Source organism: Kryptolebias marmoratus, linkage group LG11 (genome assembly GCF_001649575.2).
Source record: "Kryptolebias marmoratus isolate JLee-2015 linkage group LG11, ASM164957v2, whole genome shotgun sequence".
In the NCBI taxonomy this organism is placed as follows: Eukaryota; Metazoa; Chordata; class Actinopteri; order Cyprinodontiformes; family Rivulidae; genus Kryptolebias; species Kryptolebias marmoratus.
The window spans coordinates 14,857,248-14,880,255 of NC_051440.1; the positions used below are offsets into that span (position 1 = coordinate 14,857,248).

Sequence of the window (23,008 nt, forward strand, 5' to 3'; positions counted from 1 at the left end):
CCCTTTTCTGCAACGAAAACCTCTGCGTCTTTATAGGAGAGAGGTGACGAGAGACAGCAGTGACTGAAAATGTTTGTACTGAACACCAGGAAGCCCAAAACCCATCTGTCTTAGTTTTTATTTTTTTCCTGAAATGTTAACATGTACATCCTTTGTTTACGTCAATTTTATTTATTACAGGAGAGGACTAAGGTACGTTCAGATAACTTTATTAATAATAATAAAAAAAATGTTGCTATTGATCAGTGCTTGAAGTTGCACAGCCTTTCAAACATGCATCCACTGGAAGATGATTTGTTTTGTTTGAAAACGCCTAATGGTTTGATGCGACTCGAGGCTGCTTCAGAAAGATGCAAGTTTATTATTTAAAGCTGTATTTTGCAATCTTAATGTATTTTTTTTCTGCTGGATTTATTCTGTTGAGCTGTTTTTGTTTTTTTTTTTATTATTTTGCCACCTCAGAAACATAAACACGAATTAACTTAAACCGACTATGTGAATTAAGAACTGACAACCAAAATAACCCAAGTGGCTAATCTGATTTTTATGTCGCATTTATGCAGACGGGAGTTGTTGTTTTACAGGGTTGATGAAAACGATAATGACCATACCTGAAGATGTCTTATTCTGCCTTTTTACTCCAGTACAGACCCACACTCAGTGTTGCACACACCTTAAAACGTGTACATGCATCTCCATGTCTGGTGGTGTGTTTATGTTGTCGGCCTCATTTTATCCTTGGACTGGAGATTGCTGTTTAATTATGTCAAACACACACATATATATATATATATATATATATATATATTTATCTATACAAATCCATATGCCAAACCCAGTTCTTGTTCAGTCCGATCCATTCCAACCCATGTTTGTACTGTAGGCAACCTTCTGTACAAGTCAGTATCAAATATTGTTTCTCTCCAATAGTCCCTTGTAACTGGTGCCATGAAAACAAACTATTCAAACTTGAAATAAAAACTTTAAATACAAAAAAGTGTTATGCCTTTTTGTTGTTGTTTTTTTCTCCTCAAGTAAATGTTGACAAGTCAAATAAGTCTTCATGAAAAAAAGTTTAATTTGTCCTCTATATATATATAAAAAAATAATAAAAAACTGTCCAGGTACAGAGTCTATACATTTCACAGCAGTTTTAAAACAGTGGTGATATTAAACATGCTGTACAAAAGCTGCAGACATTCAAGTTACAGTTTTAGCAATAAACTGTTAAATAATTTACAAACATTAACAACCAGCTTTTAAAAAAAACAACAAAAAAAGTAGTGGAAGAAGGTCTAGAAGGAAGCAGCCCTCAGCTCAGGTGTGAAAAGGAAGGTTTCAGGAAGGACCTCTGGTTGCTTTGAGGCGTCGGAGCAGAAAGGAATCCCGGTCTCCTGCCTGCCGGTGCGTTTCCCGCACAGCTCCCAGACCCTCGACCCGCACTTTGAGACCCACCTCTGGAGCTGGACGACCACGACTTGTTGCCGCTGCAGCCACGACTACATCCACGACAAAACGGCGAATAGAAAAAAAAAAAGAAGAAGAAACTGTTTCAGATATGAGAAGAAACTTGCTGCTATGTTGTCAAAGAAGACACTCTACACACCCTTTAGAGGTGGAGCTTGCGTTGCCGTATCCTTTTCTCTTCTTGGAATAGTTGAAGAATGGAGCTTTCTTTCTCTTCTGACCCCGAGCAGCTTGATTACGGAAATAGGTCGACGACTCTGATTCGTCGTCGTGCGTGCTGCCTCGTGTCGTGTCTATCCACCCGTCTTCGGCAGTGTCGGTCTGCTCTTCTGCTACAAGGACAATAAAACTTTAATACTTAAAGGTACAGCACAGAAAAAATACGAACAGGTAACATTGAAGAATGTGTGGCATTAAGACTTCTGCATGTTGAGGTGCTTACCGGGTAGCTGCCACTCAGAGTACTTCTGCAGCACCTGAATGACTTCGGCTCCATACTTCTCTAGTTTGTCCTCAGTCACACCATCGATCTGTAGAAGGACTTCAGGGTCAGAAGAAAGCCTTTCTGTTTGGAGAGAGAAAAAAAAAAAAACCAAATAGTTATAAAATGCTGGTTGGCAATGGAGTAAAGTCCACTGTTTGTTATTAGAGGCCACCAATCTTGAGCAGAGTTTCAGAATTTTACCAGATATCTTCTTCAAGGCGGCAGTGGAGAAGATGTTATAATAGTGAAGTCCGAACGCTTTGCCGAGCTGCTTGCACAGGTCGATCAGCTCCTTCAGACACTCCTGAACCATCTCCTCCCTCTTGGAGACGTTCTTGGTGACGGCAGCTTTCTGTTTCCTGATGCTGGACGCACTCTCAGTCTCATAGAAGTCCACCTGGACGTGACAAGTTCAACGTTTAAACCAGTGAAAACCGTGTGGCGGGGCCCCTGCGGGTAAATGATTGTTAATATTCTCTAAGAGCAAAATATAAAAATTGAAACAAAAAGCGTCAGGCTACAGGTGCAGCAGAAGTAGATAGAGGGATGCCACACCCAAAATATTTTACGGAAGTAGAAGAAAGCTGCACTGTCACATCATTCCAACCAACATATTGCATTTTTTAAAAAGCAGACACTTTGAAAGGATTTTAAAAAATATATGTATATCAGCCTTGTCCCACAGATCTGCGGGGTTACTACCTGCATGTACCCAGACAGCACGTTCATGGCTTTGGGTCCAGCCGAGATGTAAGACACAGCCTGGCCGTTGTTAGTGATGTAGAGGTCCTCCACCAGGACGTTGTCGAGGACCAGCTTTTTAAAGAGACGATCAGCGTTATGGCGGGAGTAGGCTCCTCCCATCCCAAACATCCCTGTTTGTAACTTGGCAGATTTAGCCCCTGGCGGGATGTGAGAACATTTTCAGCTGTTAACGTGAAGCGAACACGAGCAGCTGCTCCGCTGTTGGACAAGTTCGTACCTATAAAGATGTCCACCAGCATGTTCAGAGTCAGTCGGCTCTGATTAGCCGTCTTGCCAAACCTTGCTCCAACTTTCTCACAGTTCTCCTGGACGAACCTCACGATCTTCTTCACATCTTCAGTCACGTTCCTCATCTTGTATTGCTGCATCAAAAAGCAAACCAACATCGACGATATGACTGCTGACCTGGTTGGTTTAACACGCACACGATTACCAAAGAAAGAGAAAGAAATAACGTCCTACGTTGGGTTTGGCGCAGTTGTCACAGCTGACGCCCGGATGATCTTTGCAGAAGTTTCTGTTGAACTTCAGCTCCCCGAAGTAGGCGAGCAGCTGGATTCTTCTGCACTCCATCACATTCTCACAGAAGTGCACCATGCTGTGGAGGTTGTTGTAATGCGTTGCCTTGGTGTGCTTGTCGCCTTCTCTGTCCACTGCAACCCCAAAAGCAAATCAAACATGATGAGGACTTTCTAGAATCATAAAACAATTACTCTTATTAACTTTGGATGCAACTAGGAGTGTCCGTGTTTGTCACATACTGCTGATGATCCTCTTGATGCGATGGACGTCAGTGTAGGAGTAAAACAGGATGCAGTGGGAGATCTCTCCATCTCTGCCAGCTCTGCCTGACTCCTGATAGTAGCCCTCCATCGATTTGGGCAGACTGGCGTGGATCACGTAGCGCACATCAGGCTTGTCAATACCCATGCCAAAGGCTATAGTGGCACAGATCACCTGTAAAATAAAACAAAAACAATGAGTAATATGTCCCAGTTTGTAATCTTAACCCTACACAACAAGTTTACATTGTGTTTTTTAACAAATGTCCAGTCTGTCCGGATTTCTGGATAAATCTTCACAAGTTGGGACCTGACCTGGCAGCCGTCTTGATTGATCCATTTGCTCTGCACATATTCTCTCTGTCCATCACTCAGTCCGGCGTGATACGACAGAGCCAGTATACCACCTTTCTGCAGACTCTCTGCCATGGCGTCACAGTCATTACGAGACAGGCAGTACACAATGCCGGAGTCACCTGTCAGACACGGAGAAACAGATTTGAAAACACTAAAAATCACTGCTAAAATACCTCCCAATGGCGTTCTCTAAGTACAACACTTCTTCTCCTTAGTTCGTTTTTGACCTAAAGTCCTTAAAGCAACAGTGTTTCAGACATTTTACATCTTAAAATCTTTTAAACACTGTAGTTACAACTGTGTTTTGACACAAAATGCACATGAAAATTATTGAAACCCTTACGTGGGTAGTGCTTCTTGATCCAGCTCATGCAGTCCTCGTCAACCTTTTTGGGTTTCTTGGGCAGCACGAAGTACTTGAGGTTCACTCTGTTGAAGCTCATGGTAAATCTGAAAATGCATCAGAAAGAAAATCATGTCCAGATGCTGCTGGCTACCCGAGGTCAGTGTACAGGAACCACGCAGCCTGAAAGCGAACCCTTACACTTGTGGCCGAGTCATGTTTAGCTGGTTGAGGATGTCTTTTTGCACACGGGGGGTGGCGGTGGCTGTCAGGGCCATCATCGGTACGCTGGGGAACTTCTGACGCAGCTCGTGCAACTTCTTGTAGTCTGGACGGAAATCATGGCCCCACTTAAAAAAAAAAGATAAAAAATTGAGGGGACGGGATGATTCAAAAGATATATTCGAAAACGTAAAAGTGTGTTGGAAACTGTGTTTTGAGACAAAGCGAAGTAACACACACCTGGCTGACACAATGTGCCTCATCGATGACGAAGCGGGCCAGGAGACCTCGCTCATACAGGTTCTGCAGGGCCGAGATTAACCTGTTGCTTGCGCTCACCTTGAGGGAGGAAAGAGGAGGCATCAGAATTGAGGCGTGATAAAACATCATAGTTACTTATAGAGTTAGTTAGAAAACAAAACGCACTTAAACGTTTTCACTGTATCTACACAAACCACACAAACGCACCTTCTCTGGTGTGACGTACAGCAGTTTAATTATGGGGTCTTTCCTGGATAGCTGCATATAAATCCTCCCTGCTTCACTGTCGCTTTTATCACCCGATAGACTTGTGGCTGGAATCTGAAATGTGGGAGCATTAAAAAAAAAAAAATTGAACATACAGGGATTAAAGCAAAATTTTAATTTTAATGATTAAATTATAATTTTCCGTTCCATAGCCATTTCACCAGCTCTACTTAGTAACACATTTAAAGTACCACATATATAATATCGTCGGCCCACTTTTTACTAATCACTAAGCAGTGACGGCAAACATGCTTACATCGAGGGTGGTGAGTTTCTGGATCTGGTCTACAATCAGTGATTTAAGTGGGGAAACAACAACAGTAACTCCAGGTGAGAGACAGGCAGGCAGCTGGTAGCACAAACTTTTACCTCCACCTGAGAAACACACAAAAGGTTAGAGTCACTGGGATCAGATTTCAGCAGTCACTAAGAATTTTATCTTAGGATGTTTAATTCAATGGTTCCTGAAACGTATCCTGGAAAAGCTCCTTACTCAGTTTCAGTCTGAAAACTCCTGAACTGTCATTATGGACATGCAGAGATTAAGACTTTTGGAACTGATGATTAAAAACTCATCTTTTAAAATAATAATGTTGCACCTACACTACAGTAGCAAGACCGTTTTTATTAAAGTGGATTTTCTGTACTTTAATTCTTTTTAAATTCCCAAAATTTTATTAATATTTATTAAGAATATTTTATTTTAGGCTGAAGTCATGTTAAAAATATTGATTAATTTAATGTGGAGCAAATATTAATATGTAGTATTTTTACAGCAGCTTTTGGAAAGCTGACAATTTTTGTCATTAGGGACAAGAACAAAGAATTTTAGGATTGTAAAGAACCTCCTAAGGGTTAAATAACATCCAAATCAACCAGAAGCAAAGTGTCATGTTACAAACATGAATATATTTACTTTTATTTTCTGACTGCATGTAACAGAACTCTACTACCCACCTGTGGGCATCAGGACAAATGAATCTTCTCCCAGGAGAGTGGCGTTGATTGCTTCTAGTTGATTAAACCTGAACTGATGAAGTCCGAAACGTTTATGGAAAATCTTCATCATCTCCTGTGAATAGGGGAAGTTGAAGCCCCTGAAGCGATCGTGAGCTGGGTTTTTGAAGTTGGGCTCTGCAAAATAAAAAAAAATAATAAAATAAATAAGCCTCCCTAACATCAGGCACTGTACATCAGAGTATTTTGCTTTGTCCTGTGTTAAAATAAAGATTATTCATCAATCCTGTTGTACCCCAGAATTTAATTAATGACACCTTGCTGCATTCAGGCTGATAAAAATATTCTCATTGAACACAACATAGTTCTACATATACTGCCATCTAGTGGCGACATGTTTGATAAATTTCCTTGTTTTGCAATGCTCGAAGGAAGATTCACTTTTTTAAAAACACACGCCGACTTGCCTGGTGAATAAACCTTTGAGGGTTTCGGGGCAGAAACAGGCGTCGCTGGTTTCTTCTCCCAGGACGACTTGTTTGGCCCCCCTTCCTTCACTGTGGTGGACACAGCGCTGAAGTTTGGGCTTGAAACTGCCGAAGCTGAAGGCTCGTCAAAGTAATCTGGGATATCGGAATCATTAAAATCATCTATGTCGAAATTGTCAACATAAAAGTCATCCACTTCAGCTGTAGGCAACGGATTCTCAGATTTGTTTTGCAAAACAGCCTGAGACTTTTTGAAGGAGGAGAAGGAGAGATCTGCATCAGAAACATCTAAACTAGCTTCATTAGAGGGACTGAAAGGTGGTTTTCTGATGACGTGGGCTGATGGAGAGTCACAATTACTCTTATTTTCCACACAGACTGTCCTGCTGTCCTTATTGTGCAAGGGCTTTACATCAGTACTATAAGAACAGTCAGAGTCGTAGTCCACGGAGATGACTGAGGATCTTCTGGGCTGCAGAGGCTTCTTGTAGTCCACAGGCACAGAGCTGCTGGCCGACAGTAAACTAGATGCACCAGAGCTTGAAGAGGTTTCCTTAAAGCTGGGCTCAGAAATCACTGTGCTGTCTGGCTGCTGCATCCTAAACAAAAAGTCACAACCTGAAGCAAGGATCCTCTTCCTGCAACAGAAAAACAAATCAACGACTGCTGTCATATTTGGACAATATTGAACACTCTCGTCTCAAATGAACGCACCTTTGAGCCCTTTTTAGCAAAAGTTCATCCCCACAGGCCAAAACTATCAGTTCATGTTCAGGGATGGAATCAACCAGAGTACAAATGGACTCCATTATACTGAAGAGTTGTTCCTCTGCATCAACAGAATAATTTTAAAGATACCAAGTTAAAGACATTAGAAAATGACTGAGAAACACCTTAATTAAAAAAAAATGTAAAGGTCTGGATCAAGCAGTCAAAGACATGAAAACAATAAAAAACCCACTCACTTGTTTTGTCTTTTGCTTGGTGATCAGAAGGTTCAGGAAGAGTTCTGGCAGGACCGTTTGACGGGACAGGGACGTCCCTACTGCGTGAATCCCCAGATTTAATTCTGTTTGAAAGAGAAACAATGACAGTTCCTGTGAATTTTCTTTAATTTCGGGTTTCTAACACGAGCGAACAAAATGCATTTGGTAAGAATGCTTTCGTACTAAATTAGCAATTTGACCTGAGCAAAAATGGGCCCACTGTAATATTTGTACTGTAAAAATATGAATGTAGCTCAAATGCTACAGAAGATATATCATTTTAAATAACTTGCAATTTTGTTCATGAAGACAATGCTGAAATAAAAAAGTAAATAAATACAGATGAAGCACATCTCATTGTGCCTTTTAGCATTTAGTTCAAACGCTTCCCTATCTGCCAAAAATATTCTTACACTTTGGGATAATTGTTAATTAACTACTTTAAGCTCAACAGTAAGTCTTAAAATCTTTTTATATCTACAAAAGGTTATGAACAAAAAGTGCATAAGTTTGTTCTGAATAGAGATGCACTAATTGGTTTTTTTTTCTGCCTGATTGTTCATTTGTATTCATAGCCACTTCTTTATTTTCTTATTCTCAGTGAACTGTAAATAATGGTATATCCAAACAGCTTTCAAGATATAGAAAACTGAACACACCATGCTCACATTAACGCATCGACTCTTTAAGTTACTTTCTAACGCTCCATCAAAACGCTATATTTTTTATCTACTTGAGCAAATTTCACTTGACAGAGCTTGTTTTACAAATTAAAATCAAAACAAATTGCTACAGCAGATAGATAGTAAACTAAAAATACCAACTTTTTGTCCCCTTCAGAGCTTATGTAATGCTTCTCCACGGGAATAGGTGAAGGAGGAATGCAGTAAAGGTCATCTTCAGGCTCTGAGTTGTCATTAAGCTCTATCACCTTTGGGTCAATCCGTTTTTTCTTTTCACCTGAGAAGCAACAGAACATTTCTATGATTTAGTTGTGAATTTCTGCATACTCCCCACCGCCACAAGCTCTTGATCTGTTTGCCCATAACCAAGGAGAATAAACTAGCCAGTCACTTACTTGTTTTAACGTCCAAAGGTTCAGACGCGGCGGTAATATCCTCATCGCTGTCACTTAAGACGGACGTTACATGCGGAGGAGGACATCGTCTTCTGGATCTTTTAACAGGGGAATCCTCAACTTCAAACTCTGCTGGTTCTTGAAACACATCAGGTCCAGGTGAAACGGTTTTCTTGTCAACACTTCCTTCCCTTTCGTCCGTCTCTATACAAGTCTGGTCATCATTCCCGTAGCTTAACTCTGATTTCTCAAGACAAGCATCGGGGCTTTGTTTCCCTATTGACTCTGGGAAATCATCGTCAGCAGATGACAGTGGTTTAATGATCTTCCCTGATTTGTCTGAGCTGAACGGGTCATTTTTCGTTCGAACGGGCGTTTCGAAGTCATCAAAATCATCCCAGTCATCCAAGGGGAACCCAGATACATCCAGACTTGAAGAACCGATCTGACTGCCGCTACGAGCCTGGCGGTCAGGTTTATTTGGAGCTGGACCCACCTTGCTATCAGACTTCGCTGAGGGAGTTTGACACGATGAAGAGGAGTTACCTGCTGGGCTGAAGGACTCAGACTGGCATTTTGAACTTAGAGGAAAGAAGCTGCTGATTTTAGACTTTTGAGGTCTTTCAAGCTTGTTTGAAAATGCCAAAGAAGGTTTAGTCACCAAACTGCTCTCAGAGATATTGACGTTCCTGTTTGCCAAAACACTGGTTACCTTGGTCGGGAATTCCACTTTTGTTGTACCCGACGTAGATTTCTTTTTGAACAAGAAGGCTCTGAGAAATAAACATACATGTATAGAAATGTGAAATTACAAAGTGACCTTTAATATGTGCCTGCAATCAAACATTCAACAAAAAACAAGCTTCATGACAAATCTGAAATGGTGTGAAAAGGTCCCAAACTTTATGCTATTTCTATTATTTACTATCACACACAATTCTTCAGTCATTATTGATATTTGTTTTTAGTATCTAATAGATTTTATTGCAAATATAAATTAAGCCTATCTCTATAAATAAAAAAGGAAACAAAATGACTTTATATACGAGTAGTTGGCCATACTGAACTCCAAAAAGGTGGCATTAGAACGTAAAAAGCTCTAAATGGTAAACCTCAATCACTCAGGCATGAACATATGAATACATTTGTTTCAGGTCAAATTTTAGGACACGCTAGAACCAAACAGTGGCAGTGCAGATAAAACAAGATGGAGAAAAATCCCAGGTAAGACTGTGAAGTTGTTGCTGATCATGCACTGACCGAAGGTTGCTTTTATGAAGCCTGGATGATTGCAGGGAAGCTGCAAAAACACTTGCACAACTCTTTAGTCTTTTACTAAATGCCTAACTGTTGGTCCAAAAAGTGCAATCACTTAAACCAACAACAAGAACATGTTTTCACAGAAAATGACCTAACAAATGCTTTTTATCATCACGTTACACCACTGACAGCTCCCAGCTAACTGTGTTAGCTGGTCTGCGCGCTGTCATAATTTGATATTTCGACTTTACTTACCCCGTTTTGGGTTTAGACAGGGATAACTTGGTTTGGGCAGCATTACTGTGCCTCGCCAGCTGCTCTTTCAAGTTATTTTGTGGAAGACCGGACATAGTTGGTGAGAAGCTGAGCTATAGCGACACTGTTAGCTTACTGGCTATACGAGCTCTGCTGATAAAGCCGCGGCCAGTTTCTTCAGCATTGCTCAAATAACAGGACGGAGAAGACGTGTCCGTTTTTGTCCCGCCGCTGGGTAGTAACTTGGTAAAGTTCATTAATCTTAAATAGTCTTACTAACTTATTTAAACGCAATAGTAATCTCTGCTGGACTCAAAACACAAACACTGGATGTGGCGCCCATTCAGCAACGCGAATCCCTATTGGTCAACGCTGAGCGGGCTAGAGGATTCTGGGAAATGTAGTCTGACGATAAAGAGACTCAACAGGAGCCGGTTCGTCTCGTTTAGGTACATGTTATAAAATGTTAAAAATCTTTCAACTTTGCAGGTTTATGTACCACTTTTGTGACATCTAATATGCCCTGAATTAAATAAAAATATTAAAATTTCCACCTTTGTTAATGTAAATATATATACATAATTTAAAGGATATACATTAAAATGTGTTGGACTTTTCTCCTGTTCGGTCTGGTCTAAGCAGTGGTTTATCTGCAGTTTTTACCTTTTTATTAAGAAAACATAAGCCTTCTTAAGACAGTTTTTTTTTAGAAAATAGAAAACCATTTCAAACTTTTATACTTCTGGTAAATCACTGCACTATATGTTCATTTATTGCCATCAAGGCATGTGGAGGGCATCTGCAACTGCAATAAAAGGTTCAAACAAGCAGATTTTTTTTGCTTGTTTTATTCGTGCACTTGATCACAATAATTTGACACAAAATAATCATCTTGGTTATAAATTCAAAGTAAATCTGATGTCATGTAGTATGATAAGAGATCGGTAAAGATCAAAACCTACTCCTACATTGAGCACAGAAATACATGCTGTAGAAGTTGTGTTTAAAAAAATAAATTCACATATTCAACAAAGTGATTCTGATTCATTTTTCTAAAAACACATCACATAACAAAATCAGACCACGGGAAAGGAGGAGCAGGCAGCAAGTCCACACATGTTTTTCCCACGGTGAATGAGGAAATATCTGCAAAAAGAAAGCATTATTGTTAGTGTTTTGGGCCTTTTAATCCTTTATTGAGATTATTTTTTAATTACCCGTCCATGCCCCACTTGGGTCCCCATGAGTTCTTTACGATCCAGTAAGGGGTACCATTCTCTTCCCCGTAGCCAACAGCTAACACAGCATGGTTCACTTTGTCTGTTGTGTTGTGGCAATTAGTACTAAAAGCAGGAAGAGAAACACATTATCATGTGACTTTATCCAGCGCATGGTTGATTTTATAAGGAATGAGGAACTGAACCTATAAAAATAACTGCTGCACTGACAGAAAGTCTTTGTGTTTTTGCACACAGGACTTTTCTGAGTGTAGCTGCATGGATGAGAATGTCGAGACTGCCACTCACCTGGTATACACACCCTGGCTGTAATGCATGAAGTCTGAGGTCACCTCAAAGGCCAAGCTGACAGGATTGTGCGTGGCGACAGCATCGACCATGCCCATCTCATCGTACTGAGGAACAACATGTAAAAAAATAAACATTAATGTTCCTACTACCTTCCATACAAACTTCAACTTGAAGAACGAACACTTACGGCTGTTATGTTCATCACGTTCTTGACAAAAGCAGCAGCCATCGTTGGTTTATACACACAAATACCGTCCTACGTAACAGAAAAGTTCAAGTCAAAGCTACAAGAAGTAGTAACTAGTTTAATATTTTGTTTATGCTTTAGTGTGACTGATTAGTTACCATGGCTGTATATGGATAGTCCTGTTCTGTCATCAGTCCTTTGTTGTACATGATGTACTCAAATGCTTGACTGGGAAGACCACTGGAAGACAGATAAAGAGCTTGTTATAGAAAAAATGACCAAAACACACAGCTACCAGAAAATTACACAAAAAAGGATATAAAAATAAAACATGCTTAGCTCTCACCCATTACATCCGTGGTTGTTGAAATCCTGAGCACAGTCAACCAGCTGTTGTTCTGACTGAATACAAGAAAATTGTTTAAGATGGCTGTATGGGTTTAGAGCAGTGCTGTGACCATTTCTGTACACAGGAGCAGCATTTTGGACAATAAACTAAAAATAAATAAATAAATAATACATCACCAGCGGCACCAGCTTCCCCGTGGCGATGGCAGTAACTGACTCCAAACAGCCCGTCGTGGAAAAAGTCCAGCAGCTACCACAACCTCCCTGTGAAAAAAACAAAACAAAGCAAAAAAAAAAAACAAAAAACAGGAATAAGACAGAGAGAAGTTGAAAAGTTAGACCCAAACATGGTCATACACATGCAATAAATGTGAACAACCTTGAGTAAAATTTCCACAACTTTTACTAGCTATGCTTATCTCTTACACCCCCTCGGTCTTTAACATTAAGCTGTAATACACCTGCTCTTAACATGACAGTCTCTCACTTCCCTAATGCACTAAAGGAAGAGTAAAAAGCAGAAAAAGTTATTTTAATGTTTCATACTCATTAAAAATCTTGTCAATAAACAACTAAATATCCATCTTAAATTGGCATACAAGCTTGTTGTTTGGCAACTATGTTCTCCACCTTTATTCTTTTTATTATTGTGTTCAATCAAGTGTTTTTTTTGGTTGTTAAAGTTTGTCTTCCCGTCCATGAGACCAATTACAACCCCAATCCAAGCCCTTTGAGCTCCACAGTAAAGGTTAACTGTGTTAAACTTCACCTGATCCTTCACCGGCGTGACGTAATTCCCTTTCTTTCTCCAGTCTATGGAGTCGGGATGGGGTCCGTTACTGCCAAAGTAGTTTCCCTTGGTGGCAGAGCAGTTCTGCAAGAGGTCGTAGAAAAAGATGAACTTCTCGCTCAGTCAGTTCCCGGCACCGCAGCGACAACTACATACCTGCGGCTCTGACAGGAGGAAAGCCTCCTGGAACTCGCTGAATGTCATGTCGGAGAACTGGTTCAGACCCACTGCAGGGAGAGAGGAAACACTTTAGGAGGAGTCAGAAAATAAAGGGGAGTTAAAAGCTAAAGTGGTTCTTACTTGTGAAGGAATGATTTCCTTGATTGTGTCTGTCGATCCTCTTCTTATTTTCTGTGAATACCTGGAGCCTTTGGTAGTACTCCTTCATGCTGTACGCCTTGTTGTGCTGCACACATGCAGGAGTGGGGGGGAAAAAAAGAAAGAGTTGTATTTAATCACAAACACAGCTACAGGAGGAAACAATATGCTGCTGTGCGTTTTCACTCCATTTAACTCCAGAGCATATTTGGTTACACGATTCTGTTGAAACAGACCGACCTGTGCCATCCATGACTTGAAGTGAAACTCGTCTGGAAAAGGATTCATATTACATTAAGATGCGAATCAAACAGGAGGATTATGAAAGTGAAACTTCAGCAACACGAATGAAGGGCAGCTCACCTTGTTCTGCCAAGTAAAACGCCGAAGTGACAGCAGCGAAGCCCAACACGAAGCAGAACCTCATCTTGCTTCGTGATTAGTGTTTTTTTTTGTTTTGTTTTTTCTTCAGGCAGAGGTTGAAGTGAAGTGAACACAGTGAAGTGTCCTTCGCAGACTAAAACAACGAGCTGCAGCGTCACGATGGTTGTAGAAACTCTGCGCCAATTAAAACCTCGAAGGCTGTTTCCTCCTGAGGGGAGGGACATCTTCCCCGGCTACATTCATTAACATGTAATGAGTTGCTGGGTAAAAGTTGACCAGTAAATGCTTCACCACAACAAGGTATGACATTAAACATGCATTTAAAAAAAAAAAAAAAAAAAATCCCCTCTTTGTCGCTTTGAAAAGCTGCTAATAAAGTTTGTTGATTGATCAGTTCATTTTATTTTCGCTTCGTCTTTTCTCTCTTGGAAGCCCATTTCTGCCTTTTTTAGAAAAAAATAAATCTAAGTAAAGATTATGAAAAGCTATGTCAAAGTTCTATTTTATCATCTCATTTTCTAACTCAAAATTAAAACTTGGCATCTCATATTTTACGGGATGTAAATCCAAAAAACAAAAAGTTAAAAACAAAAACATCTGGACTTCTATTCTGTGGTTGAGGATGTTTCGCTTGTCATCCGAGGAGCTTTCTCATTTAAAAAAAAACAGAGAGTGTGGAGTTTGAGTTTTTAAAGCTGAGATGTTCTCTAAGCTGGATTCACGTGCAGATTACACTCACTCTCCTCAAAATAGAGGCTCATTAGGGTCCTTGTTAGCCTGACTCAGTGATGAGCCCCTCTGGTCACATGAATGCAGGTCCTGATTGGAGGGAAACTGACTGGGGATCAGGCCTAAAGCTCCATTGTAGGTTTTTGAAAGCTGAAATCTGAGACCTCCTCCTCTGTTTAATGATGGTTTCTCTCTTTTAACAAAGATGGCTTCCTGTACCCTCCTCTCAAACCATCTGTCTTCTTGGTCCAAAATTTTCTGGAACTCAAAAGAGTGTCCCTTATCCCTGAGGTGTGGGTGAACAGCTGAGGTTTGTCCTGAAGAGTTGCTCTCCTGTGTTGAGCCATGCGTCTGTGGAGAGGCTGTTTGGTTTCTCCAATATACAGATCTGGACATTCCTTGCTGCACTGAACTGCAAAGAAGCACACTGCAACCATGCAGCATAAACAAGATATCGTTTCACGTAATGTGAACAGTTCTTCAAGATCTTGTACTGTATGAACAAGATCAAACTTGTTCTTGTTCTTTCTCACAATAAAACTATATTTTTATGTTATATCCTGTTTACAGTAAAACAAAATGCTTTCACATATTACTATATTCATACTTATTATATTATAACATGACCTTTTTTTACATTTGAACAATATTTTACACCTAACAAGATAAAAACGTTATTGGGAATATGCAAATTTTTGTTATAATATGATTAGTTTGTAAGGTTCTGTCTTTTTTAGAGAGGTGGCAAAATACTTCTGTAGTGTTTAACTAATTCTGACATATGATATGACTTTTCCACAGAAAACACTGTTTAAAAATCAGTACTCAAATATTAGTGTCTCATGCAAAATTATTCACTTTATGACACCTAATACACACACCCTACACTTTGAGGAGTATGTCACAAGGTTTCTAGTTAAAATAATTATTATTAGATAACATGACACACGGAAATATGCAACAAATGCTGACTGCAACTGTGATCTACTGTCCTAAAGTTAGGACATTTTTCTTGGCAAAACTTTTATCCTAACTGTACTTCACACTAAATAATGATGAGTTAGATGAACCCAGAAGGTTTGAAGAAACCAATTGCCTTGAGTTATTTTTAAGTTTATTAACTTAAACAATCAACCTATGTACAGTTCTTAAAGTGAGTATAAGTTATTTGATATGAGTAAATTAAATGATTGCGCACCAAAAGTTTAGATTATTTAACTCCATTGAGTCACTGAATTCATTCATCCATTTTCATCCACTTTTATTCACCAACACACTCACACCAATTCATAGTTTCCATTAAATTTACAATGCATATTTTTTGTATGGTCAAAGGAAACTAAAGTACTTAGAAAAAATCCACTCATACACAGGGAGAACATACAAACTACATGCAGAGTTTTAAACCAAGAATCTTTTTGTTGCAAGGCACCAGTGCTAATTAACTGCGCCACCATGGAGCCCTGAGTCATTTAATGTAATTAAACCTGTTTATTGGCCAATATATATATTTTATTAACATGTAATATGTAAAGTTTTACTGTGAGGACTTCTGAACATTCTGAAGAGGTTGTTACATCTGGAATTTGCACTCTCATTACCGCTAACCACTTTATAGTTTTGCTTCTTAGAAGAAACCATTACTTTAAATTCTACACTTTTATAAATACTTCAAATACCTTTTTTCGCGGTACTCGGATTGTATTTTACCTAATGGGCATTGTGTCAACTCATAGATCTACAAAAACACTTCAGACAAAATGCTCCTGAGATAAAATGGATTTATTAGCAAGAGGTAATTGGGAAACATATTTGTGTTTATTCCTTGTTGTTTTCATCTTCATCTCTTTTATTTTGTTATTTTTCTTTTGTTTCTTACAAAACTGGGAATATCTCTGTGGTTGTGGAAACAAGAGGGTTGAAAGATAATTTTCATACCACTGGGTATTGCTAACAGCAAAATGTTTATTTGTTTAAATACCTTATAAGATTATGTGCATGTATAAGTGTATACAGTATAAGTAAATAGTTTTATTCTGTCTGTGAAGGTGTTGCATGCCTACTACATTAGCCTTAAAAGTGTACTGTACATACATAGTAAAAATACATACAAATATTCACAGAATAATCACTACGTTACTATATTCCTGCTAACAGAAATGATTATAAACAGGATTACAGTATAAATGCAAAACACTTTGAAGTTGTGTCCTACCTCTAAGTCATGGTATCAACACCACACTGTTGTAGCATTTTGTATTGAGCTTAAGATACGTCTTTTTTTTTTAAGGATTACACTGATCCACGTTGAGAAATATGTCAGATCGCATGTACAAAATGTACAGCACATCTTAGTGAAGTGAATTAACAACAAAGTACAAAATACTTTCCCATGTTCATATAAAGAGCAGGTCACTGCCTCTTATACTACTACAAAAATAGTGTTTGGATGCGGCAGGCAGAGGTCATTCACATACAATTTATCATAGTTTTTAACAGCAATGCATATAACAGAGTGATATACAGTCACGTTCCACAATCACTGGAACAGCAAGAAGGACAGATTGTCTTTTAATTACAGAAGAGCAACAACCTTTTACTCTACAGAAGTAGAACCCCAACTTTAAGGTACAACACTTGTGATCTTTTTCACGAGTTAAAAAAAAAGGGATTCCAAGCAAACTGTACCGTAGCGTCAGCCTTTAACCAAAAAAATATTCAGATATGTCATCTTAAATCACATTAATTTATAAAAATGTAATCTTTCTTCATTTATAGCTATAATTTAAAATGCGTTGTCTTAGCTGATTTTGGGCACCTTGAGTGTTAACAGACAATAAATAGAATGAAACACCTTTTTTTTTCTTTTTTTTTTTGTAATTTTAGTGAAACAAAAACAAACAAACAATTCTCTTAAGAGCTGATGTTCCCAACCCTCAGGTGCTGGATTAGAACGTTGTATCAACAGCAAATTTTAATTCAGAATAATATGGGAATATTGCAAAATGAGCATTTTTTTGAGGAAAAAAAATTTTTTTTTAAAGGAATTTCATTTGCGTTGTCAATTCATTATTTCCCTTTTACGCCATATAAGTTTTGCTCACTTTGTGCTGAATATTGATTAAAGTCTTGTTGGTTGTTTTTGTGAACTTGTTTAGCTTGAGTATCACAATCTCAAACTCTGTCACAAACAGACCATTGATAGTTCATACAAGAGAGACACAAATCCTCCCGTTTTTCAGCACCGGGGTCCCTCAGAGTTTTGTGCTTGGTCCTCCTCTGTTGATTCTGTACACTCAGAACCGCATCCCCCAGATACAAGCAGAACCTCCGTTGTGATGTTTGCTGGTGATAACGCGATCACTGCTTGTGTTAGAAACACTTAAAAAATATATTTTACAGAAGAAAACAACCTATTTTTTTCAATGACAACAAAACCAACAAGTTTAGAGAAATGGGACAAAGATACACTGTACATCCCGTACAGTCTGGCAGAGCTGAAGAGAAACAGGTACACAGTTTTTAAAGAATCACAACATGACACAGCGCTTTCTGTCTAGTTTCATATCTGCTTGGTGCCACTGGGCTGCTTCACGCAAAAAAAAAAAAAAAAAGAAAAAGAAAATCTGAAACTAGTTCAAAACTGTTGGGAACCCCTGTCTTTAAAGCAATGAGCAGAAATGAAGAAATAAATACTTTCTATTTTTGGTCTGGGAAGCACAGAGACACTTACGCTTTGGATATCTTGCTTCTCATTTCTACTGATCATTGTTTCCAAAACAAAACAAAACAGCCTACTTCTTCTGGGCTCTTTTACCTGATTATGCAGTTCGTTTATACAATGCTACATTGGTTGCAGAGAATGTCAACGATCAATAAAACCCAAGACTTCGAGAACAACAGCCAGCAGCATCAGTGCTCAGAAAGTGCAAATTCGACACAGTATTATACGATGCAAAATAATGTCATTGGTCACCAAGAAGACACGGTTGCATGCAACTACAGTGACCTCTATTATTGTTCTCGATTACTCAAACAAGTAAAAAAGAAAAGTCTTTAAAGCAGGTGTCATCGTGGCAACAAAAAACGAACAACAACAACAACAACAACAACAAAACAAAAAAAAAATAAACTGGGGTACACAATGTTTTGTGTCATCAAACAACTTTAAACATCTACTGTACAGAAGAGCAAATATCTTAAACATGTACAGCTATACAATGGTCAATGTGTGGTGTTAACGTATGTGTAATATTAACAGAGAAAACAAAGTGTGGAGCACCACCTTCCCCATCAGTTGGGCACTTTGGGCTCAATTCGGAGTGAGGCTTCGTACATGCTTTCTTCATCGAGAACAAAACTCTTGTCCAGTAGATACTGTGCTACCTGAAAGGACAGCAGCAAACACAAGAACATGTTACGAATTATTATGCTTCTAAATCCACCCACCTCAATTTACCTATTATATGTAGAAAATTAGTCCCAACCTACTGATGCGTAAACTAAGATCTCTAATGGTCTTAGTTTACGCATGTTTAAGTAACTCAATACAGGTTGGAAAAAAGTAATAAAAACTTAAAACTACATCAGTAAATTACTCAAAACAAGGGCTCTTTTTTGATCAATGTCCTGCACCTTCAACAGGCCCCTTCACTGTCCATTTTTAAAACTGGTTTCAAAACTTACTTTTACTCATTGGCCTTCAATCCAACTAGGACTTGATTTAACTTAATTTTTTAATGGTATTGATTTTATCTGTTTAACTGCATCGTTTTATTGTGTTTGGAACTGAGTTTTTAATTCATTATTGTGTGTTTAGCCTTATTTATTTTTATGCTCATTTTATTTATTATTGATGTTCAGCACTTTGTTCCAGCTGTGGCTGGTGTTAAAGTGCTGTATAAATAAAGTTGATGATGATGATGATGTTTTGAAGTTTAGTTGGTGCTGTCACTGGTGCATGGGGATCACCTTTGGCACTTCCGTTCAGGGCTTATAAAGCCTCCAAAGCATTGCTTCCTGTTCTGAAAACATTCTCCCATAACCAGAATTCAGGGTTTATCAGTTTGCACTACTTATGGGATCAGAGCTCACCAGCCAACCTTTGGTTCCCATATCCGGTCTTTGTCTTTATTTTGTTGTCAGTTTTGATCTCTAGTCAGAGTATAGTAATAATATGGAGATTTTTTTCACCTAATCTTTGAAACATCATGTTTTGCCCTTTTTCCAAAATCACTTGTCTTCACATTTGACCTTTAATTCTGTTTCAACGCATGAGTGTCAACATCTAATACATGCTTCCACAAGAAAATTTAGGACAACGTTTTCTTCTTGTTTATGCTGTAAAGAATGGTTAATCATATCCTCTGCTAAATAAGTTAAATAAGTTTCCTTGACACATAATTTCACTAGCTGTTATTATTTGGAAATCTTTTGGTCATTTCAATTAATTTATTGTTTCCACCCTGATGTGTTCAGAGCACCTACCTTAAAAAATATAAAAGAAAAAAGAAGCACACTGATTTAACGATACAGTTAATTTTAGGATGGAAAAGGTTAGAATCACAATCACAGGTCTTCAGTGGAGTCACTGATTTACCTTTGGTTGTAGGTCAATCTTATACGCCGTTTGTTGAAACTGCCTGATTTCTCTGATGATGTGAGAAATCTAAAATAAAAAAAAGAGAGAACCAGAATGTTACCGTCTGAGTGTGAGATCTTTTTTTTGTTTGTTTTACATGAAGGACCACCGAACACCTCACCATCCTCATCTTTGAGAAGTTAACCAAGTTGTCTTCGGTGTAGTTTGGAGTTCCCTCCTCAATGAAAGCCAGGTCAGTGAGGTACATCCCCAGATATGGCACACAGGGAGGATCGCAGCTGATTGGGGAAACAAACACATGTTCATCATCCACTTGTACTGTATATGTTCTGCAATGTTCTACCTCAAAGCGCTGTCCCTCAAATAAACTCACTTTTTCAAAGCTTCTCTCAGATTTTTGAACCTCCCCTCTGATGACACCAGCTTTTGCAGCTTGTCAATTAATGCTCTTGTCTGGAAAAGAAGTTTAATTTTAATGTCAACACTGTAAACTTCCAAAGGAAACTGACTAATCTGGTGTCCACAGAGACAGGCACCTGCTTGGAAATCTTGAGCCAGGTCTTCTTGAGGCGGAAAACAGAGCTGCGGTTTAGAGAGGAGGTGATTTCGAGCACGGCGTTGTAGTTGTGCAAACAGCGACAGATGTCAGCCACAGCTACCCATTTTTCTATGACTGCTACCCGAGAGGCCGTGTCGTCGCAACGAAGAATCTCTGTGGCAATCAGGTTGCTTATCTGGGAGAGGACAGAGAAAAGCAAGTTGTTTTCACTGAATATTTTAGTAGTGTCTACTTCTCCAGCGTAACCTACATCATTGAAGTGCTTAGTTGTTCTCATGATGTACGGCGTCTTCTCATTTTTGTCGTTTTTCATCCAGCCTTGACCAAAGAATTCCCTGAGAAGTGGAAAAAATTTAAAATAAAACAAACTGACTTGAAGAGTTTATGTGTGTGGATGTGTGCAGCTGAGATGTCTTGCCACTCACTCGTATGGGATGACTTTAAACACCAGGTGGTCCAGCAAAGTGAGCTGCTCCGCTATTTCTAAGGCAGAGTGGTTCTCAAACGGCTCGGCCTTGCCTGCTCCAACCTAGGAGATACAAAACAGAAAACAGTCAGAAAATTAGATGACACAGAGCGTTGAAGCTGATGTTAATAAACCAAAGTGCCTAAACAAAAGCATTTTGGGTCATAAGCAACTTGAGAATAATCAAGGTAACGTGTCAGCGCAGCCCGTTATCATGGTAAAGTGAAAATGTGCAAAGCACTTCATTTTGTGTAGATTGTTTCTTCATTTTTAATGCTGGAGAGATCAGCAGCTCATCACACACTCAACAAACACAAACTAATGTGTATGTTTTTGGACTGTGAAAGGAAACCAAAGTTCCTGGAGAAAACACCATGAACTTTCCAGAGAAAGGCCTGAACAGCTGAGAATCAACTGCTGAGCATCTGGGCGTAAGGAAGGAGTAAACAAGAGTGAAGGAGTAAAAAAAGTGGCTTCACTCACCAGTTGTGTTACATCCTCCATGGTGATCTGGTTGTCACCATGATCTTCCTGAGTTAAAGTCCTGACAGCCGGGAAAAATAAAGAGATGTCAAATTCTTGAAAGATGAATGTTCCAGTGAGCATCAAGCAGGAACTCAACATTGACTTTTCTTATTAAAGACCTAAAATATGTTGTCGTGTTTCACAACTTTATTTGTTCTGATGGTGAAAACTGAGGTTTTTGTCAGGATGGATGAAGAAACAATAAATAGATTAGAAAAAAAGGAAAACAACAAAATCAAAAATGCAACAATCTTTGTGGAAGTAAAACAAATAAGCAAGTTTTCACAGAGTAAATGTTACTTTTGTTAAGGTATTATACAGAGATGTCATGTTTTCTGTTTGTTTTATTTTTAAAATTATTTTTAGCATTTGTTGGAACCATTGGTTTACTGTTTTGCATCACAGGTCACACAGAATAATCAGCTCAAATGCTAAAAGTTGAACCTGTGCATGCTCGGGTCAGTTTCCCATCAACATCTTGGTGAATTGTGACCTAACTTAAAACTGTTCACTGAATAACGAGTCGATTAAACTCATTTTAATCCCACAGACAAGCAGCACACAACAATACCTGATGATGTTTGCTGCTGCTTTCCTCTCCTGAGTCAGCAGCTCGGGGTCGTGCATCACTTCCTCCAGGAAAGCAATAACTTTTGTCTTCAGCTCATTGTTGCTCTCAAAGTCCTGAAGTGGCACCGACAACACACAGGTGTCTTATTAAAGGATGGAGAATCTCTATGGAACTGATCACTATTAAACAACTTTTCTTAATATTAGCTGTGCTCTACTTGTTTTTCCTTTTCTTTTTCTACAACCTACATAAGCTTTATTTCTTTTTCTTTGTTTACTTTATTGCATGGATAATAATTAAGATGAAATATCTCCCAAAGTTGTCTCTTTGTTACGTTTATTATCATTAATAGGATTGTACAATATTTAAAAAACAAAAACAAACCGATGACAACATCAGTTGCAATGAAGCTACATTTTCCTAACACCTCTTACTCTGATTCATTGTTTTGAAAACTTGTAACACTGCATGTTTTAGCATCTCAGTCATCATGACTTAAACTGGTTGTGGGCAAAAAAGACAGAAAGTTGATCAGAATGGCCAAACAGATTTTTGGAATGCACAACATGAATGCAATAAAGTATAAAAGCTCATGAGTTATTGCAGTCTTTTTCAATATGGATATTGTGATTTTTATATTGCGATGACAATAATTTTTTTTTTAATATCTATTGTTCAACCCTTTGTAACCAAATTGTTCTGATTTAAATATAGATTTCATAGCAACAATAGACCTAGGCCTAATTGTAAGCACTGTATCTAAACGAGGTAAGTGTTTACCGGAGAGTGTTTGGACACCCAGTGCCTCAGTACATTCAGGACTCTGTTGGTCGCTGCTCGTCTGATCACAAACTCTTTGTCTCCATTTCTCTGATCTGTCGGAAAACCTGCAGGAAATAAAGGGTAAAACGGTTGGCGAAAAGCAAAACAAAAATGGAGAATTCAAAAATCTGACATCAATTTGCAAAAGTTTGGCAGCTCGGTTAACAAAGAAGTGCAAGTAAAACTTTCCTACAGCTGCTTTAGGA

General features: G+C 38.7%; 3 protein-coding genes across 8 annotated transcripts in view; all 3 read right to left on the reverse strand.

Moving 5' to 3' along the window:
* Positions 1 to 394: 394 nt before the first annotated feature.
* Positions 395 to 10,337, reverse strand: blm (BLM RecQ like helicase). 3 transcript variants are annotated; one of them, XM_017405550.3, is made up of 22 exons: positions 9,973 to 10,337; positions 9,170 to 9,230; positions 8,458 to 9,085; positions 8,204 to 8,339; positions 7,359 to 7,462; positions 7,108 to 7,222; positions 6,373 to 7,031; positions 5,906 to 6,082; positions 5,205 to 5,323; positions 4,889 to 5,002; positions 4,661 to 4,759; positions 4,400 to 4,548; positions 4,199 to 4,305; positions 3,814 to 3,974; positions 3,478 to 3,673; positions 3,179 to 3,369; positions 2,934 to 3,078; positions 2,654 to 2,853; positions 2,153 to 2,348; positions 1,910 to 2,032; positions 1,607 to 1,799; positions 395 to 1,499 (listed from the first exon to the last, which is right to left on the reverse strand). In XM_017405550.3, the coding sequence occupies exons 1-22, from the start codon at positions 10,065 to 10,067 to the stop codon at positions 1,313 to 1,315; spliced, it is 4,155 nt and encodes a 1,384-aa protein (XP_017261039.1). In that variant the 5' UTR covers positions 10,068 to 10,337; the 3' UTR covers positions 395 to 1,312. The 3 variants fall into 3 exon arrangements, with proteins under 3 accessions (XP_017261039.1, XP_037834201.1, XP_017261037.1); XM_037978273.1 differs by having other exon boundaries at positions 1,607 to 1,796; positions 8,458 to 9,230; XM_017405548.3 differs by having other exon boundaries at positions 8,458 to 9,230.
* A 467-nt stretch (positions 10,338 to 10,804) lies between these two features.
* Positions 10,805 to 13,689, reverse strand: ctsh (cathepsin H). Its single transcript, XM_017405812.3, has 12 exons — positions 13,508 to 13,689; positions 13,385 to 13,416; positions 13,127 to 13,232; positions 12,983 to 13,053; positions 12,806 to 12,910; positions 12,214 to 12,300; positions 12,035 to 12,090; positions 11,847 to 11,928; positions 11,689 to 11,757; positions 11,499 to 11,605; positions 11,190 to 11,315; positions 10,805 to 11,118 (listed from the first exon to the last, which is right to left on the reverse strand). The coding sequence occupies exons 1-12, from the start codon at positions 13,569 to 13,571 to the stop codon at positions 11,049 to 11,051; spliced, it is 975 nt and encodes a 324-aa protein (XP_017261301.1). The 5' UTR covers positions 13,572 to 13,689; the 3' UTR covers positions 10,805 to 11,048.
* A 2,739-nt stretch (positions 13,690 to 16,428) lies between these two features.
* rasgrf1 (Ras protein specific guanine nucleotide releasing factor 1) overlaps positions 16,429 to 23,008 on the reverse strand; it is a 29,309-nt gene continuing 22,729 nt past the window's right edge. For all 4 annotated transcript variants that reach the window (XM_017405807.3, XM_017405805.3, XM_037978309.1 and 1 more), the window contains 10 exons: positions 22,761 to 22,867; positions 21,981 to 22,093; positions 21,368 to 21,428; positions 20,844 to 20,947; positions 20,669 to 20,753; positions 20,396 to 20,593; positions 20,233 to 20,312; positions 20,020 to 20,137; positions 19,857 to 19,925; positions 16,429 to 18,643 (listed from right to left, as the gene is read on the reverse strand). In XM_017405807.3, coding sequence (XP_017261296.1) covers positions 18,551 to 18,643; positions 19,857 to 19,925; positions 20,020 to 20,137; positions 20,233 to 20,312; positions 20,396 to 20,593; positions 20,669 to 20,753; positions 20,844 to 20,947; positions 21,368 to 21,428; positions 21,981 to 22,093; positions 22,761 to 22,867 — 1,028 coding nt within the window. In that variant the 3' untranslated portion in view covers positions 16,429 to 18,550. The remainder of the gene's footprint in view (positions 18,644 to 19,856; positions 19,926 to 20,019; positions 20,138 to 20,232; positions 20,313 to 20,395; positions 20,594 to 20,668; positions 20,754 to 20,843; positions 20,948 to 21,367; positions 21,429 to 21,980; positions 22,094 to 22,760; positions 22,868 to 23,008) is intronic.

What these genes read in the sequence shown, in the direction of transcription:
- ctsh (XM_017405812.3), bottom strand. Translation starts at nt 13,571, where the DNA reads ATGAGGTTCTGCTTCGTGTTGGGCTTCGCTGCTGTCACTTCGGCGTTT. An exon ending in TCAAGTCATGGATGGCACAG is followed by an intron (nt 13,233 to 13,384) that starts GTCGGTCTGTTT and finishes GCATGTGTGCAG; the next exon opens with CACAACAAGGCGTACAGCAT. An exon ending in CCCAAGTGGGGCATGGACGG is followed by an intron (nt 11,119 to 11,189) that starts GTAATTAAAAAA and finishes TTCTTTTTGCAG; the next exon opens with ATATTTCCTCATTCACCGTG.
- blm (XM_017405548.3), bottom strand. Translation starts at nt 10,067, where the DNA reads ATGTCCGGTCTTCCACAAAATAACTTGAAAGAGCAGCTGGCGAGGCAC. An exon ending in AGCTCTGAAGGGGACAAAAA is followed by an intron (nt 7,463 to 8,203) that starts GTTGGTATTTTT and finishes TCTTTCAAACAG; the next exon opens with AATTAAATCTGGGGATTCAC. An exon ending in GATCAAGAAGCACTACCCAC is followed by an intron (nt 3,975 to 4,198) that starts GTAAGGGTTTCA and finishes CGTGTCTGACAG; the next exon opens with GTGACTCCGGCATTGTGTAC.